Source organism: Uloborus diversus, chromosome 3 (assembly GCF_026930045.1).
Source record: "Uloborus diversus isolate 005 chromosome 3, Udiv.v.3.1, whole genome shotgun sequence".
NCBI lineage: Eukaryota > Metazoa > Arthropoda > Arachnida > Araneae > Uloboridae > Uloborus > Uloborus diversus.
In genome coordinates, this window is record NC_072733.1 from 216479200 (window position 1) to 216498406 (window position 19207).

The 19207-nt window shown below is 30.7% G+C and overlaps 1 protein-coding gene across 1 annotated transcript in view; it reads left to right on the forward strand.

Moving 5' to 3' along the window:
• LOC129219428 (cAMP-specific 3',5'-cyclic phosphodiesterase, isoforms N/G-like) overlaps positions 1-19207 on the forward strand; it is a 368114-nt gene that overhangs the window by 320804 nt on the left and 28103 nt on the right. The window contains exons 6-9 of the mRNA XM_054853827.1: positions 1087-1177; positions 9490-9677; positions 16743-16841; positions 18805-18966. Of these exons, the coding sequence (XP_054709802.1) occupies positions 1087-1177; positions 9490-9677; positions 16743-16841; positions 18805-18966 (540 nt within the window). The remainder of the gene's footprint in view (positions 1-1086; positions 1178-9489; positions 9678-16742; positions 16842-18804; positions 18967-19207) is intronic.

A 19207-nucleotide genomic window follows, 5' to 3' on the forward strand; every position in this document is an offset into this window, starting at 1 on the left:
TTCATAAAGTCTTTAAGTGTTTTATCACCAACTTGAAACAATGTCTGAAGCTAATACAGTTATTGCTATATTGCACTTGTCCGGAGACAACAAAAAGGCATGATCTATCTGTAAACGCGATATAACCGACGTCATAAAAAGTAATGATTTAATGAACATATAAATTAATGACATGCACTAGGGGTTGGTCTTTTTTTCCCCAAAAATTTTAGTGGGCACATTATTAAAATGGTGCTAAATGCTGTCAAAGGAACTTGTGTGAAACTTTATTACTAAGTCTTTTTGCATCAGGATTAGTTTTCAAATTTCAACTCCTTTCCTTTCCCTATATAAAAGTTGTTTTAAAAATATTTTCACTTTGAAATGCTGAAAGTTCATAGCTATAGAGAATTTATATAAGCAAGTTGAAACAAAATGTATTAATTTATTTAGTTGTTATGTAGATACATATAACTTAGCATGAGTTATTAACTTATTTAAATGTGTTGAGCTACATTTTTCATTCTTTTCAAAACTCTGTGGAATATTAATTCCAGCATGAATTTAGTATTCTATTGTGAATATCATGCATTTGTTTTATATAAAAGACATATCATCGCCTCAGAGCAACAGTGGGCTCTTGTGCACTTAGTGTTATTCCTGATATTAGATGTCTCACTGTTGCTCTCAGGCGACGATATATAGACTGGAATGAACTTGATGAGTGACAAAGTTAGGAAAGATCGCAAAAGCACAAGAAAAAAGAATGTTTAAGATTCTATTGAAAACTTGGTTGGATTAAAGAGTGACCAAGTATTCTCTTTCAATAGAGGTGGCTGCTCAGAGATTGGCATTTTGGATTTTCCATAAATAAGAAATTACTTTGGACTTAATTGTTAAAAGAACAGCTCATTTTTCTTTATTATTGTTTTTATTGTTTTGTAGTAAAAGCCTGCTTAAAAATATATGGTAAATAGAAAATATTCATTAAAAATTTAATGAAATCTCATATTATTCTCAGATTTCCAGATGTCAATTTATGAATAAATTAGTGACATTTCTACTTTAATTTAGATCATTTTTACTAATACGAAATTTTTGTTACAGTTCAAAAGAATGCTCAACAAGGAACTCAGTAGTTTCTCTGATTCTAAGTCTGGGAGTCAAATATCTGAATATATTTGTTCAACTTTTCTTGGTAAGAATGATGATTTGTTAAAGATTTTCTGTCAAAGTCATTAAATTCTCATTATTTTGCTTAAAACAAATTGTTTGTGGGTCATTTCATGTCAAATCGCCTAATGCCATGTGCCGAACAGATATCTATGAGAAAAGCCCAAATTAATTTTTTTAGATTTTTTGGATGAAAGTTACGTTTTGGAGAATTTTTTCAAAAATTCGATTTTTGATCATTTTTCGGAGTCACAGTTTTGGCATAAATTCAGAAAATCTCTCTAATTTCTTGATTTTTCAACCAATTAAGCTGAATTTGGTATCAATTTCAAACTAATATTTTTCTCTTTCAGTGTGAACGACAGAAAGCATTCTATGAAAAGTTGGGTGTTGCCACGCTTTATCTAAAGTCAGTTTTTATGTTTTTTCAATTGGAAGATTAAATAAGTTATATCTCCGGTGTACCTACTACGATCTGAATCAAAAAAATTTTTTGTAGCATATTTAAATCATTCTCTTGCTATGTAGAAAAAAGTAGAAGGGTGTTTTTTGTTGTTTTTAAATAAAAAATAAAGTTTGTTTTGCAGAAAATACAAATTTTCTATTACTTTAAATCCCTTTTAAGCTTAAAAAAAGGCCAAAAACTTTTCAGAACAATTAATACTAGACTCTCAAAGGATTTGTATCAATAGTTAATCGCTAAAAAGTTGTTTACTTTTGAAAAGAATTGTGCAAGAAGCTCCATTTCAGACTTCGCAAAAATAAATAAAATGAATAAAAAAACACTTTTGATTGAAAGTGTACTAAATATTAAGAATAATAATTTGAAGAATAGCATAAAAATATTTCTAATGGCATTATTTAGCTTTTTTGACAATAAAAGATGGGGAGGGGGGAAAGAATAATTACTATTGAAAAGTTTTCATTGCCTAAATTTGTTTGGATTACGTAACACCTGACAATGATCTTCCGCTCTTACAATAATCATGCAATACGCATCATTCTTCTTTCGCTTTGAAAGTTAATCGACACATAGCTTTCGTCGATTATAAAATGTGAAATGAAAGGCATGCTTGTGCGGACGGCATTTTTTTTTTTTTTAATTTACTATTTCCTTTTTGTATCAGAAGATGAAAAAGTCAAAATTTCTATCAAAAAGTTTCAAAAAAGTTTTAAAATATACTTCAATCAGCAAAAATAATCTCCTTCAGAGAAATCTAGAGTTGTGGAGTACTTACTGTAAGTGTGGAAGTTCATTGTCAGGTGTAACGTAATACAAACAAGATTATGCTAAGAAAAGTTTTCAACAGTAATTTTTTTTCCCATCCTTAAATGTCAAAAAAAAAAAAAAATCCATTAAAAATATTTTTATACTACTCTTCAAATTATTATTCTTAATATTTACTCACTTCCAATCAAAAGTGTGTTTTTTTTAAATTTATTTATTTATTTTTGCGAAGTCTGAAACCGAGGTTTTTGCACAATTCTTTTCAAAAGTAAACGACTTTTTAGCGATTAACTATTGATACAAATCCTTTGAGAGTCCAGTATTAATTGTTCTGAAAAGTTTTTGGCCTTTTTTTAAGCTTAAAAGGGATTTAAAGTAATAGTAAACTTATATTTTCTGCAAAACAAATTTTATTTTTTTATTTAAAAACAACAAAAAACACCCTTCTACTTTTTTCTACATAGCAAGAGAATGATTTAAATCTGCTACAAAAAAAATTTGATGCAGATCGTAGTAGGGACTCCGGAGATATAACTTATTTAATCTCTCAATTGAAAAACATAAAAAACTGACTTTAGATAAAAAGTGGCAACACCCAACTGTTCATAGAATACTTTGTCTTTCACACTGAAAGAGAAAAATATTAGCTTGAAATTGATACCAAATTCAGCTTAATTGGTGGAAAAATAAAGAAATTAGAGAGATTTTCTGAATTCATGCCAAAATGGTGACTCCGAAAAATGATCAAAAATCGAATTTTTGAAAAAATTCTCCAAAGCATAATTTTCATTCAAAAAATCTAAAAAAATTAATTTGGGCTTTTCTGGATATCTATTCGTAAAGAAATAATGGAAAAATCGGAGACATGATGGTACGGCCGACTATTAATTTAGGCGATTTTACGCGGAATGAGCCTTGTGTTTTTTAAATACCTGTGAATCAATGTTCTTACTGCCTCCCATTTTTCGAGCCTGAAACACAAAACAAATTTTGCATTCACGTTGCAATTGAAATTTTGGATTTCAGATGCACATATTCCATCTGATATGCTCAAGATTCTTTCAGGACAGCCGAACCTCTCAAATTTAACACCATAACTCAGGATTCACTGTAATCTGAAACAATCATTTTCCGCTTCTTTCATCTTGAGCGAAAAATTTTTTTAAACCCAATTAATTCAGTAGAATCACACTAACAGCTGTTGAGGAAATAGAAGTAGTTATTTGAAGATACACTTCTTCTTTCTCGCTACATGCCCTGATAATAATTTATCATGTAAAATCAAAACATTGGCTGCCTATGACATGTAATGTCAAAGAAATTATTAATGGGACTGGAGCAATAGTTTAATTTAGTAGTGTTTAACACTATCAATATTAGACGGATTTAAAACCAAAGAAATTTACTAATTTGGTTGAGTAACTTTTGATTCCTGATATTACTAGTTTTGATATTTGATAATATTCTCTAATTTAGAAATGTCCAAATTCTTTAGCTCACTAATGTCCAAGCCTCTTATTAAATATGGTGTCATTGAAAAGTCACTCATAAAAGTAACAATAAAAACCAGTTTAAGAATAAATCAAAAAAAAAATTTCCATCCTGTACTTTGCAAGCAGGTCCGTCATTTGGGGGACAAGGGGGGGGGGGTGATTGCCCCACCTGGCTTTGAGAAATGAATGTATTAACATGTAAGTGGGCATGGTTTTTGTTGTGTTATAATTTGCAATGAGTATACACTAGGGTGGGTCGAAAAACACCTTTTTTTTTCTAATCAATTTCTAATAGCACGGAAAACTTGCGCATTAGTATCCTAAAAACGAGAAAAATAATTTAAAAATTATTTTTAAAAAATTGAAATCGCGCAAAAGCCCTCAAGTTGAGAGAAAATTGAAAAAAAATCAGCAATTTTTAAAGACGTATATATTTTTTAAAAAATAATTTACTTCATTTCTAACAGTATAAAAAATACACTTCCTAGTTTTGAAATGTATGGAAAAAACTTGGGGGCACATTGTCGATAATTTGAATTCGCGCAGAAAGCCTAAAAATACCATTTTTTGTTGACCTAACAATTCAAACGGAAAACAGCAAAAATCACGACCACTCAAATGTAAATACATATTTATTTCCAAATTCATGGTGGGGGCGATTGACCCCCCCTCGAACCCCCCCTCTCCCCCTGATCCCTCCTCCTGGGCCTAATCAGATTACAAGGGCAGCAAGTTGAGTCCAATTCACCACCCTACCCAATCAACCAACATCAAATATTCAATATCAAATATTCAAATTATTTGCAGGGCTTTGACTTTCAATGAAGTTCAAAGTCTTCTATTGCCATATTTTACAACAATAGTAGAGGTATCAGCTTACACTTGAGCCAATCAATAAGTTCAGGATAATCTGCGGCTTGAAAATTAATTGATGAAAGCTTGAAGAATCCAACGTGACGTACTACTGGCTGCTCATTTTAGACTTTCAGTATTCTCCAATAGCCTAATTCTCGAATATGCTGTGGGTAGTCCAATATCATCGCCACGACACATATTCTCTGGATGACAAAAGAACGAGTTTCTATGAATGACAGGATCAAGGATTTCTTTTAATGTTATTCGGAAAATGTCTTGTTGTTTGAATGACCTTTAGTATATGCTTCCGACAGTCTTTCATGGTGTAATGCATCTTAATACCAAACCAAACAGGAACTATAATTTTTCCAGTATCTGCATTATGCTTGTTGGACTAATTTGGGAAACATGAAGTCCTAACACCTAGTTAGCACAGTTAACTGTTGGGGATAACTGAGGCGTCAAGGATTCTTAACAGCTAATTCTGGTTCACTTCTTGAAATTTTTCTGTGCTCGGGGAATAGAAATTTCAATGAAAAAGGAAAATATCCTTCAACAGAAAATCACACAAATTGGGTAGGTGTTGGAAAGAGAGAACTCTACTTGCTGCTACCTACATGTGGTGAGTCCTGAGTTAGTTTAACATAATGGAAAAATAAGTAAAGCATCAAAATTAATATTCTTTGAAAGCCAATGTCCTGCCGCAACTTGAATATTTGATAACACGCTCAATCGGTAGAGAGATGAGCAAAACTTGTGAGAAGCCAGTAGTACGTCACGTTACATTCTTCAAGCTTTCATTAATCAATTTTCAAGCCAAAGATTACCCTGAACTTATTGCTCGGCTCAAGTGTAAGCTGATAACCACTATTATTATTGTCAATTATGGTAACAGAAGACATTGAACTTCATTGAAAGTCAAAGCTCTACCATAACTCGAATATATGATACCACACTCAATCGGTAGAGAGATGTGGAAAACTTGTGACAGAGGCTGCAAGCAACTATTGGGAGCATGAAAACTCAGAAGGTTTTCACAACACATAACAATCAGATAAAGAATATTTGATATGTAGTCGGAATTTGAAGAACTTCAGCATAATGAATCACACCCAAATTAGTTGGTTGATTGGGTAGGGTAGTGAGTTGTACTCAACTTGCTGCTACCCCGCCACCAGATTTGGCTTATCATTTAGGGGGTCAGGGGGTGTTCCATTGCCCCCCCACCACGGCATTGAGAAATATTTATGTATTTACATTTGAGTGGTCGTGACTTTTGCTGTTTTCCATTGAAACTTCCATTGAATTTGCACCCTTTGACCCTCCCCCCTACCCGACCCCCCGGAAAAATTTGAAATGATGTTCCTGCACGTGATAAGTCCTGAGTCATGTCCGCAGAAGAGAAATGTATGTAAAACATTAAAACAGATGTTTAATAGTATATTTGTAAAGCTTTATGTCGGCTTAAGATTTTTTTAAATAACATAACTTTTACTTTAAAAATGGTATTTTAAGGCTTTCTGCGCAAATTCAAATGATCGACAATGTGCCCTCAAGTTTCTTTCTATACATTTCGGTAACTACAAATTGTTTTTTATACTACTAGAAATGAAGTAAATTATTTTTTTAAAAAAATATACTTCTTTAAAAATTGTGGATTTTCTTTAATTTTCTCTCAACTTGAGGGCTCTTGCGCGATTTCAAAGATATTTTATAATTTTTTAATTATTTTTCCCGATAACAGGACGCTAATGCGCAACTTTTCAGCGCTATTAGAAATTGATTCAATAAAAAAAGTGTTTTTCGACTCACCCTAGTACACACCCTTTACACCCCTTCCCCTAATCACTCAAAATGACATCCCTGTTTGCAAGCATTTTTAATCACTTTGAAGATACATGTTTTTTTATAAGGTCTCTAAAATCCTTTTTAGTTTGAGATAATGCATTGACGTTTGATCACACACAGCATTTTTGCTATTTTATATTTCATAAAGCTCTATAATATGTTTGAATTAGAGCATTTATGTTTTACTCTGAATAATGTAAAAAATCTGAAAATTAAAAAAACATAACAAATATACTGTAGAGGAAAAGGAGGCCCGTGTGAGCACGGGGCACATGTGAATAACTTTAAGAGCAAGGAGACAGATTATGTTCCTGTGGTGACAGCTTCTTTGTTTTAGCAGATGCTGATGTAATTTTACAAATACAAATACAAAAGTGACGCCCAGCAACAGGCTCTGGGCCCAGCTAGACTGGTCCTAGTCAATTTACAATCCCCAGTGAAGATCAATGGCCCTCTTTAAACTATCTACTCCCGTGCTCATTACAACCTCTCCCCGTAAGCTGTTCCAAGGTTCCACTACCCTGCTATAATAATAATTTTTCCTAACATCCGTGCTAGCCTGAGATTTAAATAGCTTAAAACAATGACCCCTTGTCCTGTTTTCAGTGCTAAACTTCAGCCCCGTAACATCTTTCATTTTAATAAATTTAAACAACTGAATCATGTCCCCTCAGTCTCTTCTTTGCTCAAGACTGTACATTTTTAGCCTTCTAAGCCTGGAATCATAGTCTAAATGAGAAAGTCCATTTATTAGCTTTGTAGCCTGCCTTTGAACCCTTTCCAATACATTAATATCTTTCTTAAGATAAGGAGACCAAAACTGAACAGCATACTCCAAATGAGGTCTTACCAAACTTCTATATAAGGGCAGAAGAACTTCTTTAGATTTGTTTGAAATAGATCTATTGATAAACCCAAGCATCTTATTGGCTTTGTTGCTGGCTATGCTACACTGTTGGCTGAACTTTAAATCCTGACTTATTAAGACGCCCAGATCAGTAACTTTTTCTGCCTGACTAATGACTGAACCTTGCAAATAATAACTTGTACACTTATTTCCATGCCCTAAATGTAGCACTTGACATTTCCCAACATTAACAGCCATACCCCATTTATCAGCCCACTCCGTAATCTGATCTAGATCCTCTTGCAGCTGATTTGCTTGTTCTTCATTTTCTACACTCCCCATAACTTTGACATCATCAGCAAAACAATTCATGTTCCCAGAAATATCTTTATAAATATCGTTCATGAAAACAATGAACAAAACAGGCCCTAACACTGATTCTTGAGGAACCCCCTTAAAACCTCACTCCATTTAGAATAATTTCCCCTTACAACTACTCTTTGTTTCCTTCCAGTCAACCAGTTTTTTACCCAAATGTTTTATCGCTGTCTTCACATGAAAACATATTTTAAACTAACTAATAAGCTAAAATTATTGCAAGCCATTCTATGAATATTCAAGTAAATTTATGAGAATGTTTAAAAATTTTAACTAAATTAGGAATTCTTTATTTTTGAAATTTAGTTCTGAGGTGGATGACGGGGCACTTGTGAACACAACATGTAGGGGCACATGTGAACAGTTCCTATAGCCTCTCCCTAACATAAATATTAGTCTAAGGTTGTTGGAAAAAAAAATGTTGAGATTTATAATTATTATTTTGCGACAATCAGTTTGTAAATTTGTTGTTAATTATTTCATTATTAATAACTAAGTATTTATTTATTTTATTATTTTTTAATTTTTTAATTATTTTGTTAATAAATAGTTGGCCACCAATTTAGTTTTACATAATATTTACAAAAAAGAAAAGGAAAATATTTTCCTTTAACTAAAAACTGAAGTTTAAAATAATTTTTTTATTAATCATCATGTTATTCAGTATGAAGCTTAAGCACACAGTATAACAAGAATAAACTTTACATAATAAAATGTTCTTTGTATTGTTTAGTCAAATTTTTTCTTGTCCATCCAGCGATTAGAACATGCTACGAAACTTTAAAAATTTGACTGTGATCAGAGTTATATAATACAGAAAAAATAATTTCTTATTGGCAGTTACTGTACAATTTAAACTGACAAAGTTTAGGTTACAAACCCTTCAATGTAATTGGTATACACGTATATGTTTCATGTTATAAAGTTTTTTGTTGAAATATGATGCTTGTTCTGCATCTTTCAATCATGTTCATATGTGCCCTGGCTTGTTCACATGTGCCTCCCTATAGGAGAACATGTGAACAATTGAAGACATTTAAAAAAAAAAAAATCATAAAATAAAAAAATACATTTTTTAAATATCTGAAAAAAATCCAGGGCACAAAGAAAAGACTATTCAATCATGGGGACCTTTTTGGTCTGAGAAATTGATAATATTTTTTGAGAAATCAAGAAACGAAAAAAAAAAAGTGCACATGTGCCCCATTTTTCTCGATATTTTAAAGCAATGATTATCAAAATGAAAATCTACCAACGACTCTTTGCTATAATATAACTATTTTAAATAGTCAAAATCCAATTCATCAGTTACCCATTTTTTTATTTTAGTTTCTCTTGAATTGGTAAATCAAGATACTTAAACTTTTGTGTATTTTCTAAAAATTATTGAACTCTACTAGAGTGACCATAACTGGTTAATATATATATATATATATATATATATATATATATATATATATATATATATATATATAATCATAGTTGAAAATTAATTAAAGTTTCACAACTATTAAGTGCAATTTAGTGTTTGAGTTCTAACACCATAAGAATTAGTTTTTTCCATGAACTTGAACCGCAGCATCGCTGTTCAAGACCAATCCAAATTTTTTTTTTTAAACCCATAACCATGCCCATAACTAGTAATTTTGTCTGTTAAATTTCATTAAAAATATTTGAAATAATTTTAGATAAACAACAAGAACTTGATCTGCCAGCTCTATGGGGAGATGAGATTCAACAAAATGTTCAAAAACAAATTGCAGCTCAGCATATGTCTCACATTTCTGGTGTCAAAAAACCTCTTTGTCACACCAATAGCTTAACCAAATTGCCGAAATATGGTGTTGATACACAAAATGAAGCAGAACTAGAAAAGGTAAATTTTTGCATAATACTTATGTCTCATGTATAGAGAGTTTAATCATATATAAATATAAGTTCAGAATCAAAATCTATGAAATAAAACTGGAAACTTCATTCAAAGTAATTCAATAAGTTTAAAAAATCTAAAATTTATTTATGTAGAAATGTAATTCCCTAAGCATATCAATTAATAGAAATAAAGTTGTAACGTTAAGTAAATGATGTATTTCAAAAAATTTATTGAGATAATTTTAGGTGAAGCCCTTGTTTTTGTTCATTTATTATACAGCAGGATCTCTCAATAAGCGAAGGGGATTGGACATTTTGTCCCTTTCTTCAGAGGTATTTGAGTTGATGTATGTGGTGTATATTTATTATATATCTCAATATATAAAATAAAGAAATGCAAACTACTAAATTTTAAGATTAAATACTGAAAATGATTTATTTATGGGACAATGTCCGAAAAAATGCACACAATACAAATGGATAACTGACAGATGCGCCCAGTCCAAAGTTTTACATTATTTCGGGGTTTAAGTGCTTGAATTTGATCAATTTACAGTTCGACAAATCAGTAGTAATACAAGTCCGATTTCGCATCTCTAGTGTGAGCAAAAGATCCACAATTTATAAATAATTGGAGTTAATTGCAGAAGTGAAAATTAGTGTTAATAAAGGAAGGATTTCAGTAGACTAAAAAAGTATGAGGTAGTAAATATTTGATATCAAAAAAGTAATTCAAAAAATTAAAAATGGTACCAAACCGTATATTTTTGTCATTATTTAAGGCATATATGAAATTAGGTCACAAGAATCCTTTTTGCTATGAAGATATTTTTTTAAGAATAAAAATTCTATACACATGATGGAAAAGATATTTTAACTCATATCATTCTTTTTATTTAAATTTAGTCAAATAATTAAAATTGATGTTTTCTGATATTTATCTGGTATAGTTATAGATGTGAAGGATGTTTTCACCATCCTCTCAGTGTGAAATAGGACTTGGATCGCTATTGATTTGCCGAATTCCAAATTAATTAACTTCATGTGAAATATCTCTGAAATAATATAACATTTCAGCCTTTGTGCATTTTTCTGTAGTCTTGCACATTGTGAGCAATTTGTTTTTTTTTTTTTTGTACACCCAATTTTTAAGTTGGATTCCAACATATATACTCGGAGCTGCCAACTGCTATGAAAAAATCGTAGTTTCTACGAATTACAACTTTAAACTACGACTCTACAAAAGCGGGTCCAAAAACTACGATTTTCTGTTTTTTTAATTTATAACCCCCCCAAGATTGGAAGAAAAAAAACCCCATAAACTGAATGAAAACTAAACCGGTGAGTTCAGAAAATCAAACTTCTACACGTTTGCTGACGGTTTCTGCGCATAAAAGATGTCCTGTTTGCAATAGCGATTTTTCAGTTGAACATGGTGGTCATGATGATTGCCGCAAACATGTTTTACTTCAAAAAGACATGCCGACCGGGTGAAAGGTAATGCTAATAATAATCAAGAAGTGAGTTTTTAAAATTAATATTTTATCATCTTGAAATATTTTATATAAAATTTTTTATTCCATATTACTATTCTCTGTATCATATTTAAAATTTGTTAAGTATCATTGTTTTTATTATTTATGAATTTTAACATTTTTTTTTCTAATAATTAAAATTAAATCAAAAACTTAATGAAAAATTTTGCAGCATTTAGAAATTAGTTTGAAGGAATTTTTGCTACAGGGATTTGTTTTATGGCATGTCATTTATATTGCAATAGAATATAAAATACCATTAGTGTTCACATTTCCAGTTTTCTATACAGTGTTTGTCATGGGTCATCCACCTGTATTGAGCCTGCTTGAATGAATTGCTCAGCAGGAGAAGCATGCATTCAAATATTTGCTAGAATTTCACTTCATTGTACATATTATTGTCAAACTTCCTACAGTTCATTTTTAGACAAGAAGTGAACCTTAAATCCCAATAAACTCAGTGTTAATTATTCATTTATACATTAATTTTTAAATTTTTCTCTGGGGCTGCCCCTCAAACTTAGTGTTCCTGAATTAGAGACAAATACTTGGAAGTTCCTATTCAAAGAGACTAGGACCAGAAAAAATGTCCCTGAAATATAGGTATCTCTAATTCAAAAGTATCCCTTAAAGGAATTACTACTATTTTTTATTTGTATTACTAGCCATCAAAATGGCTAGATTACCTGCCTGCTGCAAATTGGTGTACACCTATGCTTCAGTACTTTGGTACTATGCACTAACTTCGGTATATTGGGGCAGCAGAGAAGTGCACTGGAAGTACAGTGCCTTTGGCAGGGCTTTGCCCCTACTTGCCACCTGAGGCAGCTTAATTAGTTGAAGAATTTTAATTGTCATTTTTGTGACATTGACATTCCTCCAAAGGAAGAGATAAAAAAATCATTCCATCAAAAATGCACCTTAGTTGATCCACTTTCGCTTAAACCGGGTATTATTGACAAGCGGGCAGGCTTGCTTAATCCACTTTTGCTTGAAATGCATTATTGGCAAGCTGCTAGCTTTCGCATTGCTCCAAATAAATCAAACGGTTCTGAAAATTCGCATTTTAGTTAACTTTTCCATTAATTAAAGCAGTACCAAGTTGAAACTAGACTATGCATGATCCATGTAAAGTTTTGAATCTTATGATATCAGGTTTGAACCTCAAATCACTACTGTTATTGAGGAGTTATAACATACATGTGTCATTCTTCAAAAAGTGTAACTCTTGTGTCACATGCCTTTTACAGTAAAAACTTTAAGGGACAATTCATTTAACACTGCTTTTTAATGTCATCAAAAATATGCCTATTTAAACCTGTAAACAATTTTTTTAATAATGATTTTAATTTTAATATATTTTTGGTTCACAACATGTGAATTCTCACTTTGTGGCATGTTACACACCTGGTGTGACTGTTTATGTTGCTTAATAACTTGTTTAATTAAAAGTATATATTTATTCATTTATTATTATTTATTATTTATTTATTCTCAAGTGTCTCAAATACTAATGGTGTAAGTACGTTTAATTTTTTAATGTTGTGCTTTAGTTCATTTTAGTAATATAAGGAATTATGTCACACAATAAATTCTCACCTCCGTGAACTTGAATTTCAGGGATGTAAATTAATGTATAAAAAAGAATTGAATATGTTTTCTTATGCTTAATGCGTGCAGATTGTTGCAACGACGAAAAATAAATATTTCACTGGAAAATGTATCTATTAGGCCAATGTTAATGGATAATTCATCACCTCTGTGACAGACCTTATCAATGTCATTATTTTTGAGGTGAAAATAAATAATGGAGGAGAAATACATCAATTTCAGGCATTCTACCAAAATTGTAAATTGCCAGTATATTCTCAAAATTACTAGTTTGCAAATATATTACTATTATACTATTTTTAAACACACATTTGAACTAAAAGGATAACTAAAAATTAAGCCATATTTTAACTAAGAGAGCTTAATATTAGATTCACAGTAATCATTAAAATAGCTCATTGTTTGCACAATTAACAAAATTGCAACTTAGATATTAAATTTGTCTCAATTTTCAAACACTAAAAGTTTTTTTTTCTTTTTTTTTTTTTTTAATTTTTATGAACAAGGCATTTTTTAATTATTTTTATTTATGAGTGAAATAATTGGAATTATGCTGGGCCATTGCTTATGGTTACTTTTAGTAGGTGACACTTTCATGTAAGAATGCAAAAAAAAAAGAAAACAAAAGGTTTCAAAACTGAAAATTTTTTTTTTTCAAAAGTTACACTTTTTGAAGCTGACCCACATTTACTTATGGTCAGATTTTAATGTACTAATAGATTGCTAAACTGCAAGCATAACTAATCTGTGTTTATGAGGCTTCGTTTTTGCTTAGTTTAGTCCATGGTTACATTATGTTACTACCTTAAAACATTCATGATTAAACATTAGTTATAAATGGGAAAAATCTCTGTGCTAAAAAAACTTATTACAATATTCATGTGGTTAGAATTGTTAAATTTTATTCAGTCAAGTTTAGGAATGTTCTTTACACAATTTAAAGCTGTTCATTTTAAATTATCACTATGGTTCTGCAATTGTAAGTTCATTTAGTAAGTTTAGTTGCATTTATTATATTTCCTTCACAAACTTTTAGCTTCAAAAACTCAAGTTTTTGATTGAGTTCAGCTCCTAAAACTGCTGGACTGGAATCGCTCTTTAATATTAAAATATAATTGCATCTTTCCTAGTCAGCTTTCAATTAGAGGCTGTCCATAAATAAGGCCACACTTTTGCTCAACATTTTTGACCTCCCCTCCCCCTTTGTCACAAACTATTACACTTCCCCTTACCCTGTTTGTCACATGTTATCCTATTTTTCTTTTTTACAAAAAATGTCTGATGTTGCACTTTTTGTTACCCCCTCCCCCTTGTCACAAACTCAAAATTTCACCAAACCTCTCTCCTTTCAAAGCATGACAACATTTAACAGCTGTGGACAGCCCATTAATATTTCTAAAATTAAACTGAATCGTTTCCCACACTTTCGCGACGTCACTTACGCTAAACACCTTTAATTATAGACCATTCAATAAAATACTGCATTAGAATGCAACAATATTCATTTCCTTAGCTTTTAGTTAAAATAAAAGACGAAAATTTCAGATACACGAATGTTCTTTTTTAGCAAGAAAATATTTTGGAAATTTTGCTCCGCATAAAGGATAACCATTTGAAGTTGGTGTTTGCAAACATTTTACCGAGTTATACATGAGTAATATGGTATTTATTAAAAAATCGTTCATATTCTTTTTAATATTTCAAAAAAAAAAGGTTAATTTATCAAAACTTGCCAAAAATGTTTATTTTTAAAAAATGGCGGGAAAATCAGGAAAAAGTTGCCGGTTTTCTGGTTTCTCAGTTTTTTGGTTCCCGGATAAAAGGTTCGGCACTGTATAGGCATATTTAATATCAAGGATTAGATTGTTAATTGTGCTAGTAAGCATTTTTTATGAATAGTGTGAATCAAATATCAAGCTCTCTTGATAAAAATACAGCTTCAATTTTAGTTATCCTTTTGGTTAACTTCGAATTCGTGTTTAAAAATTGTATAATATCAAAATCACGGTTAGGTTTTGGACTGTCCAAAACTAGTTTAGGATGGGATAAGTGGTTTTTACCGTCCAAAAGTGTCTGAAACTGTCTTAAACTGCCCAAAACTATGCTAAAGCTAAAGGGATGTAATCTAATCAATTCTTAATTATTGCATAATTTGTAATGCATAAATATAGATATTAATCAGGTTTAATCAATGAGTATTTATTTTTCTCCAAAATGTTCATTTAAAAATATTTTACTTAAAAAATTGCCAATAACTATTACATAAAAACTTCCATATGTAACAGTTGGTAGAGTTATGAAAGGAAATTCAGAATGCTACCAAGACAACTAATTTCAGTTCCATTTTAAGTCAAAGGAATGTTATTAAATGTGCAATATTGAGGTGAAAAAAGAAGCTTAATTTTTTTAATGGTTTTTGCAAATAAGATTTACATAATATTTTGACAAAAATTATTTTTTTAATAATAGATGAAGAACAAGAAATTGATGTGATTAAACGTTTAATTATTAAACTTGTGCTACTCTTTTTTTAGTTCATATGTTCAATATAATACATTCTGTAACTACAAAAATTTGTAATTTATTGCATTTAAGTTGATTATTGCACTATATTTTGAACACTTTCTTTTGCACACATGCATAAATGTCAAAAAATTTGGTTAATGAAAAAAAATAATAACTCCTGCATACAAATTGCAATTTTTAATGAAGAATTTAATTTCTATGTAACTAGATTAAAATCAGCTGCACAAATAATTTTAATGTTCTTATTGAATAATTGTTCAATGTAAAGCATTACTTTGATACATTTTGTTCGGTTTTTAATGTTTTTTCACAAAATACAATTTATCTAAAAATATAGTTTTGAACACTTTCGGACAGTTTTGGACAGGATAGTAAAAACCATGGTTTTTACCATAGTGTCCAAAACCTTGCCAACCCTGATCAAAATATTTCCAAATTAGTAAATTTGAGAATCTACTCATAATTTATAATTTTTGTGGACCCTAAAATTGATGTATTTCCCCTCCATCATTTATTTTCGCCTTCGTAACAATGACACTGACAAGGGATATCACAGAGATGAGTAATATTCCAGTAAGATAGGTGTAATGGATACATATTTCAGTGCAAGAGATTTATTCTTCGTTGCTACAATCTGCACATGTAAAGCATATAAAAACATGTAAATTTCTTTTTGTACATTATTTTACATTCCTGAACCTGTAAGAACAGTTCACGGAGGTGGGAATTCCAAATTACCACATTTGGTTTTTTAAAGAAAATCTGTCTTCTTGTTCCTCAGCGAAAATCTCACAATTTTTTTAAAATGAATAAGGTTCAAATGTATCATGGGAAATAAAATGTGATGCCATTACTGCCATCTGTCAATGAGAAATGACATTTTACGTTTGAGTATTGGAGGTGAGAATGTAGTGTGTGACGTAGCTCATTATCCAACTAAAACAAATTAAATCACAGTATAAAAAAAAAATTAAATATACTTTTAGTAGTTGAGACACTTGCGAAAGAAATAATATATAAATAACTATATACTTTTAAATAAACAAGTTAATAAGCAACATTAACAGTCACACCAGATGCCACAGAAGTGAGAATTTACATGCTGTGAACCAGTAAATAAATAAATAAGTAAAATAAAATTAAAATTATTATAACAAACCGTTGGTAAATTTGAATGGATGTATTTTAGATGAAATTAAAAAATAATGGTTCACTGAATTGTTCTTTAAAGTTTTTACTGTAAAAAGCATGTGACAACAATGTTATTTTTTGAAGGATAACCCTTATGGGTGATACCCTTACTTGCATTGACAATTTTTTTATTTCATGTATAAATTGCATTTTCGGTATTTTTAATTTACTTACTGGACCCTTTTTTTTTTCTCTCTCTCTTGTAGCTTTTAGATGAAGTAAACAATTGGGGACTAGATGTATTCAAAGTGGATGAATTTTCTGACCATAGACCACTTACAGCTGTTTGTTATCAAATCTTTAGAGTATGTTAATTCATTGAAATTTATTAAATATCTTACCATATAAATTAATTTTTCATTTACAATGTTTATTTTTTGAAGTGATTTGGTATATAAATTGGGTATATATTTCATGGGTGCTCATCCCTTCTCACCATGAGCAAAGGTGCACAGGGTATCCAACCTTGGAGGAACAATTCAAGGAGCACCTGTGGTGATTTTGAGGAGCAATTTAAAATTTTGTGAAACAGTTCTGTATTTTGTATAAAAATAAATAGAATCACGTATCTAAAATTTTTGAGCTTTAATAATCATTTTAAGCTCTACAGTGACTGCCGCTTATATGAATCACGTTTGTTCTAAATTTTGATACCATAAAGCGGCTTATTAAATTTTAATATAGCTAGATTTTGTTCTGTTTTCGACGATTTGATTATCAAAGCGGTTGATTCATTTAACCTCTGATTCAATTAACCAGTGTCCACTATAGTATGAAATAATTATTTTTAAATTAATAAAACAGCTTCAAGCACTATTTAAACCTTTGGGTATAAGCATCTTTTTTTCCCATATTTACATGTTTGTCATGATAAAATAGCAAAATATAGTTAAAATAAATTTAATTTTGTTAAAATCTACATAGCTTTTGTAAGCCAGGTAAGTATTAAGACTAAATTTGACCAATGGTGTTGGCTTAAACTCGAATGGAACTGGATAACATTTTTAATGGGCGTGGCAGTGTTCAGCAAAAAAGATTGCAGTAGAGAGGAGGTGAAAGGTATTCGCACAATTGCTGGAAAATATGGCCGGGAAATGCAGAGCAAAATAACTACTTTGCGGAGCTGCAGAGTTTTGCTGATTTTGCAGAGCAACTCGGCAAAATGCGGAGCACTTAGCAGCTCTGCACCCCTCTTGAATTCCATGAAGATCTCTCAATTCCTTTCAAAATGGGAGCCCCCCAAAACAGAGTGAACTACCCATTAAAACTCCCACCCCCCTAAAAATTTCAATGGCCCATTCTGCACCTTGACTCCCCTCTAAGTAGGCACCCCTGCATACAGTAAAAATAAATTAATAAAGAAGCATAACCATAATGATTGAATAAAATACTGAAAACAAATGTTTAAGCTTTAATTTACTAAATTTTGCTGCTAAGAACAATTATATTTTATAAAGAAAAACACTTAGTCTCTTTCAAAATTTGACAATTTTAGATTCTTTCTTTCTTTTAATTTGTTTATTCCCCCTTCCCCCACCTTCCTTTTTCCACCCAATTTTTCTAAAAGTTCCTCTTTCTGCAATTATTTTTTTTTTAATAAAAAAAGAGACACTATGTTGTATGCAGTCAAAATTTTGTATGATTAAGCTAATTTGGTTGTTAAACCTTTGCAGAGGAAGTGTCATTGTTGGTCCTAACTGCTGAATGACATCATTGTCTAAAATGCATAAAATATTCCAAGGGCCCTTTTGAGAGAAAAATAACTACATGTAAAAAGGCCAAAAGCAAGTCAATTTTCAGATAATTGGATAAATTGGGTCACTAACAGAGGGTAGACTGGTCTCTCCTAGAAGAATTTTAACCTCTAGTTGATTGAGATTTAACTGAGTTTCTCAGACAATTAATCAGGAACAGAGTAACAGAGATAATCCCTGTGTGGAGGTTGCCTCTCATATAAGTTTCACTTTAGTTGGCATTGGCTTTTAGTAGATGTAGTTGCTCATTTTACTTTAAACACAGCATGCTTGTATTTGACCCATGACATATGTATATTTTTTATTTAATAGTCTTCAGTAAAAAAAAGGGGGTACATTTTTTCCCCTTGTATGAAATTTCAAACATTGATACAATATCATTTAAATTATTATCAATAAGTTTATATTTTTTGCTGATTCTGTTATGCATCTAAAATGAACTGATCAATAGGTCATGTAAATTGTTTTACATTCTTGAGGTGCAATTATTAATATTTTGCAAATGTGTTTATAGGAAAGGGATCTTTTGAAAACATTCAAAATTCCATCAAAAACTGTCCTTAACTTCTTCATGACATTGGAAGATCATTACCTTCAAGTGCCGTACCATAACAGAATTCATGCTTGTGATGTAACTCAATCAGTTCATGTTTTGTTGTCTTCTCCAGCATTAGATGTGAGTTAAATCTTGTTATGTATTTTACTATTTTAAGTTTATTTATTTTATTTGTATTACATGCAGAAAGGTCCACAAATTATAGTATTCTTTAAAAATGAGGCAGTGAGAAGCAAAGGGATGCAAGTGGACATTTTCAAGTTTTGAGTAAAATGCATTTAAAGATTAGCTCCTAGATAGGCTTTCATTGAAATGTTTTTCTAAATCATGCTGTATAGCAGCAACTACCAGGGCTACTAGT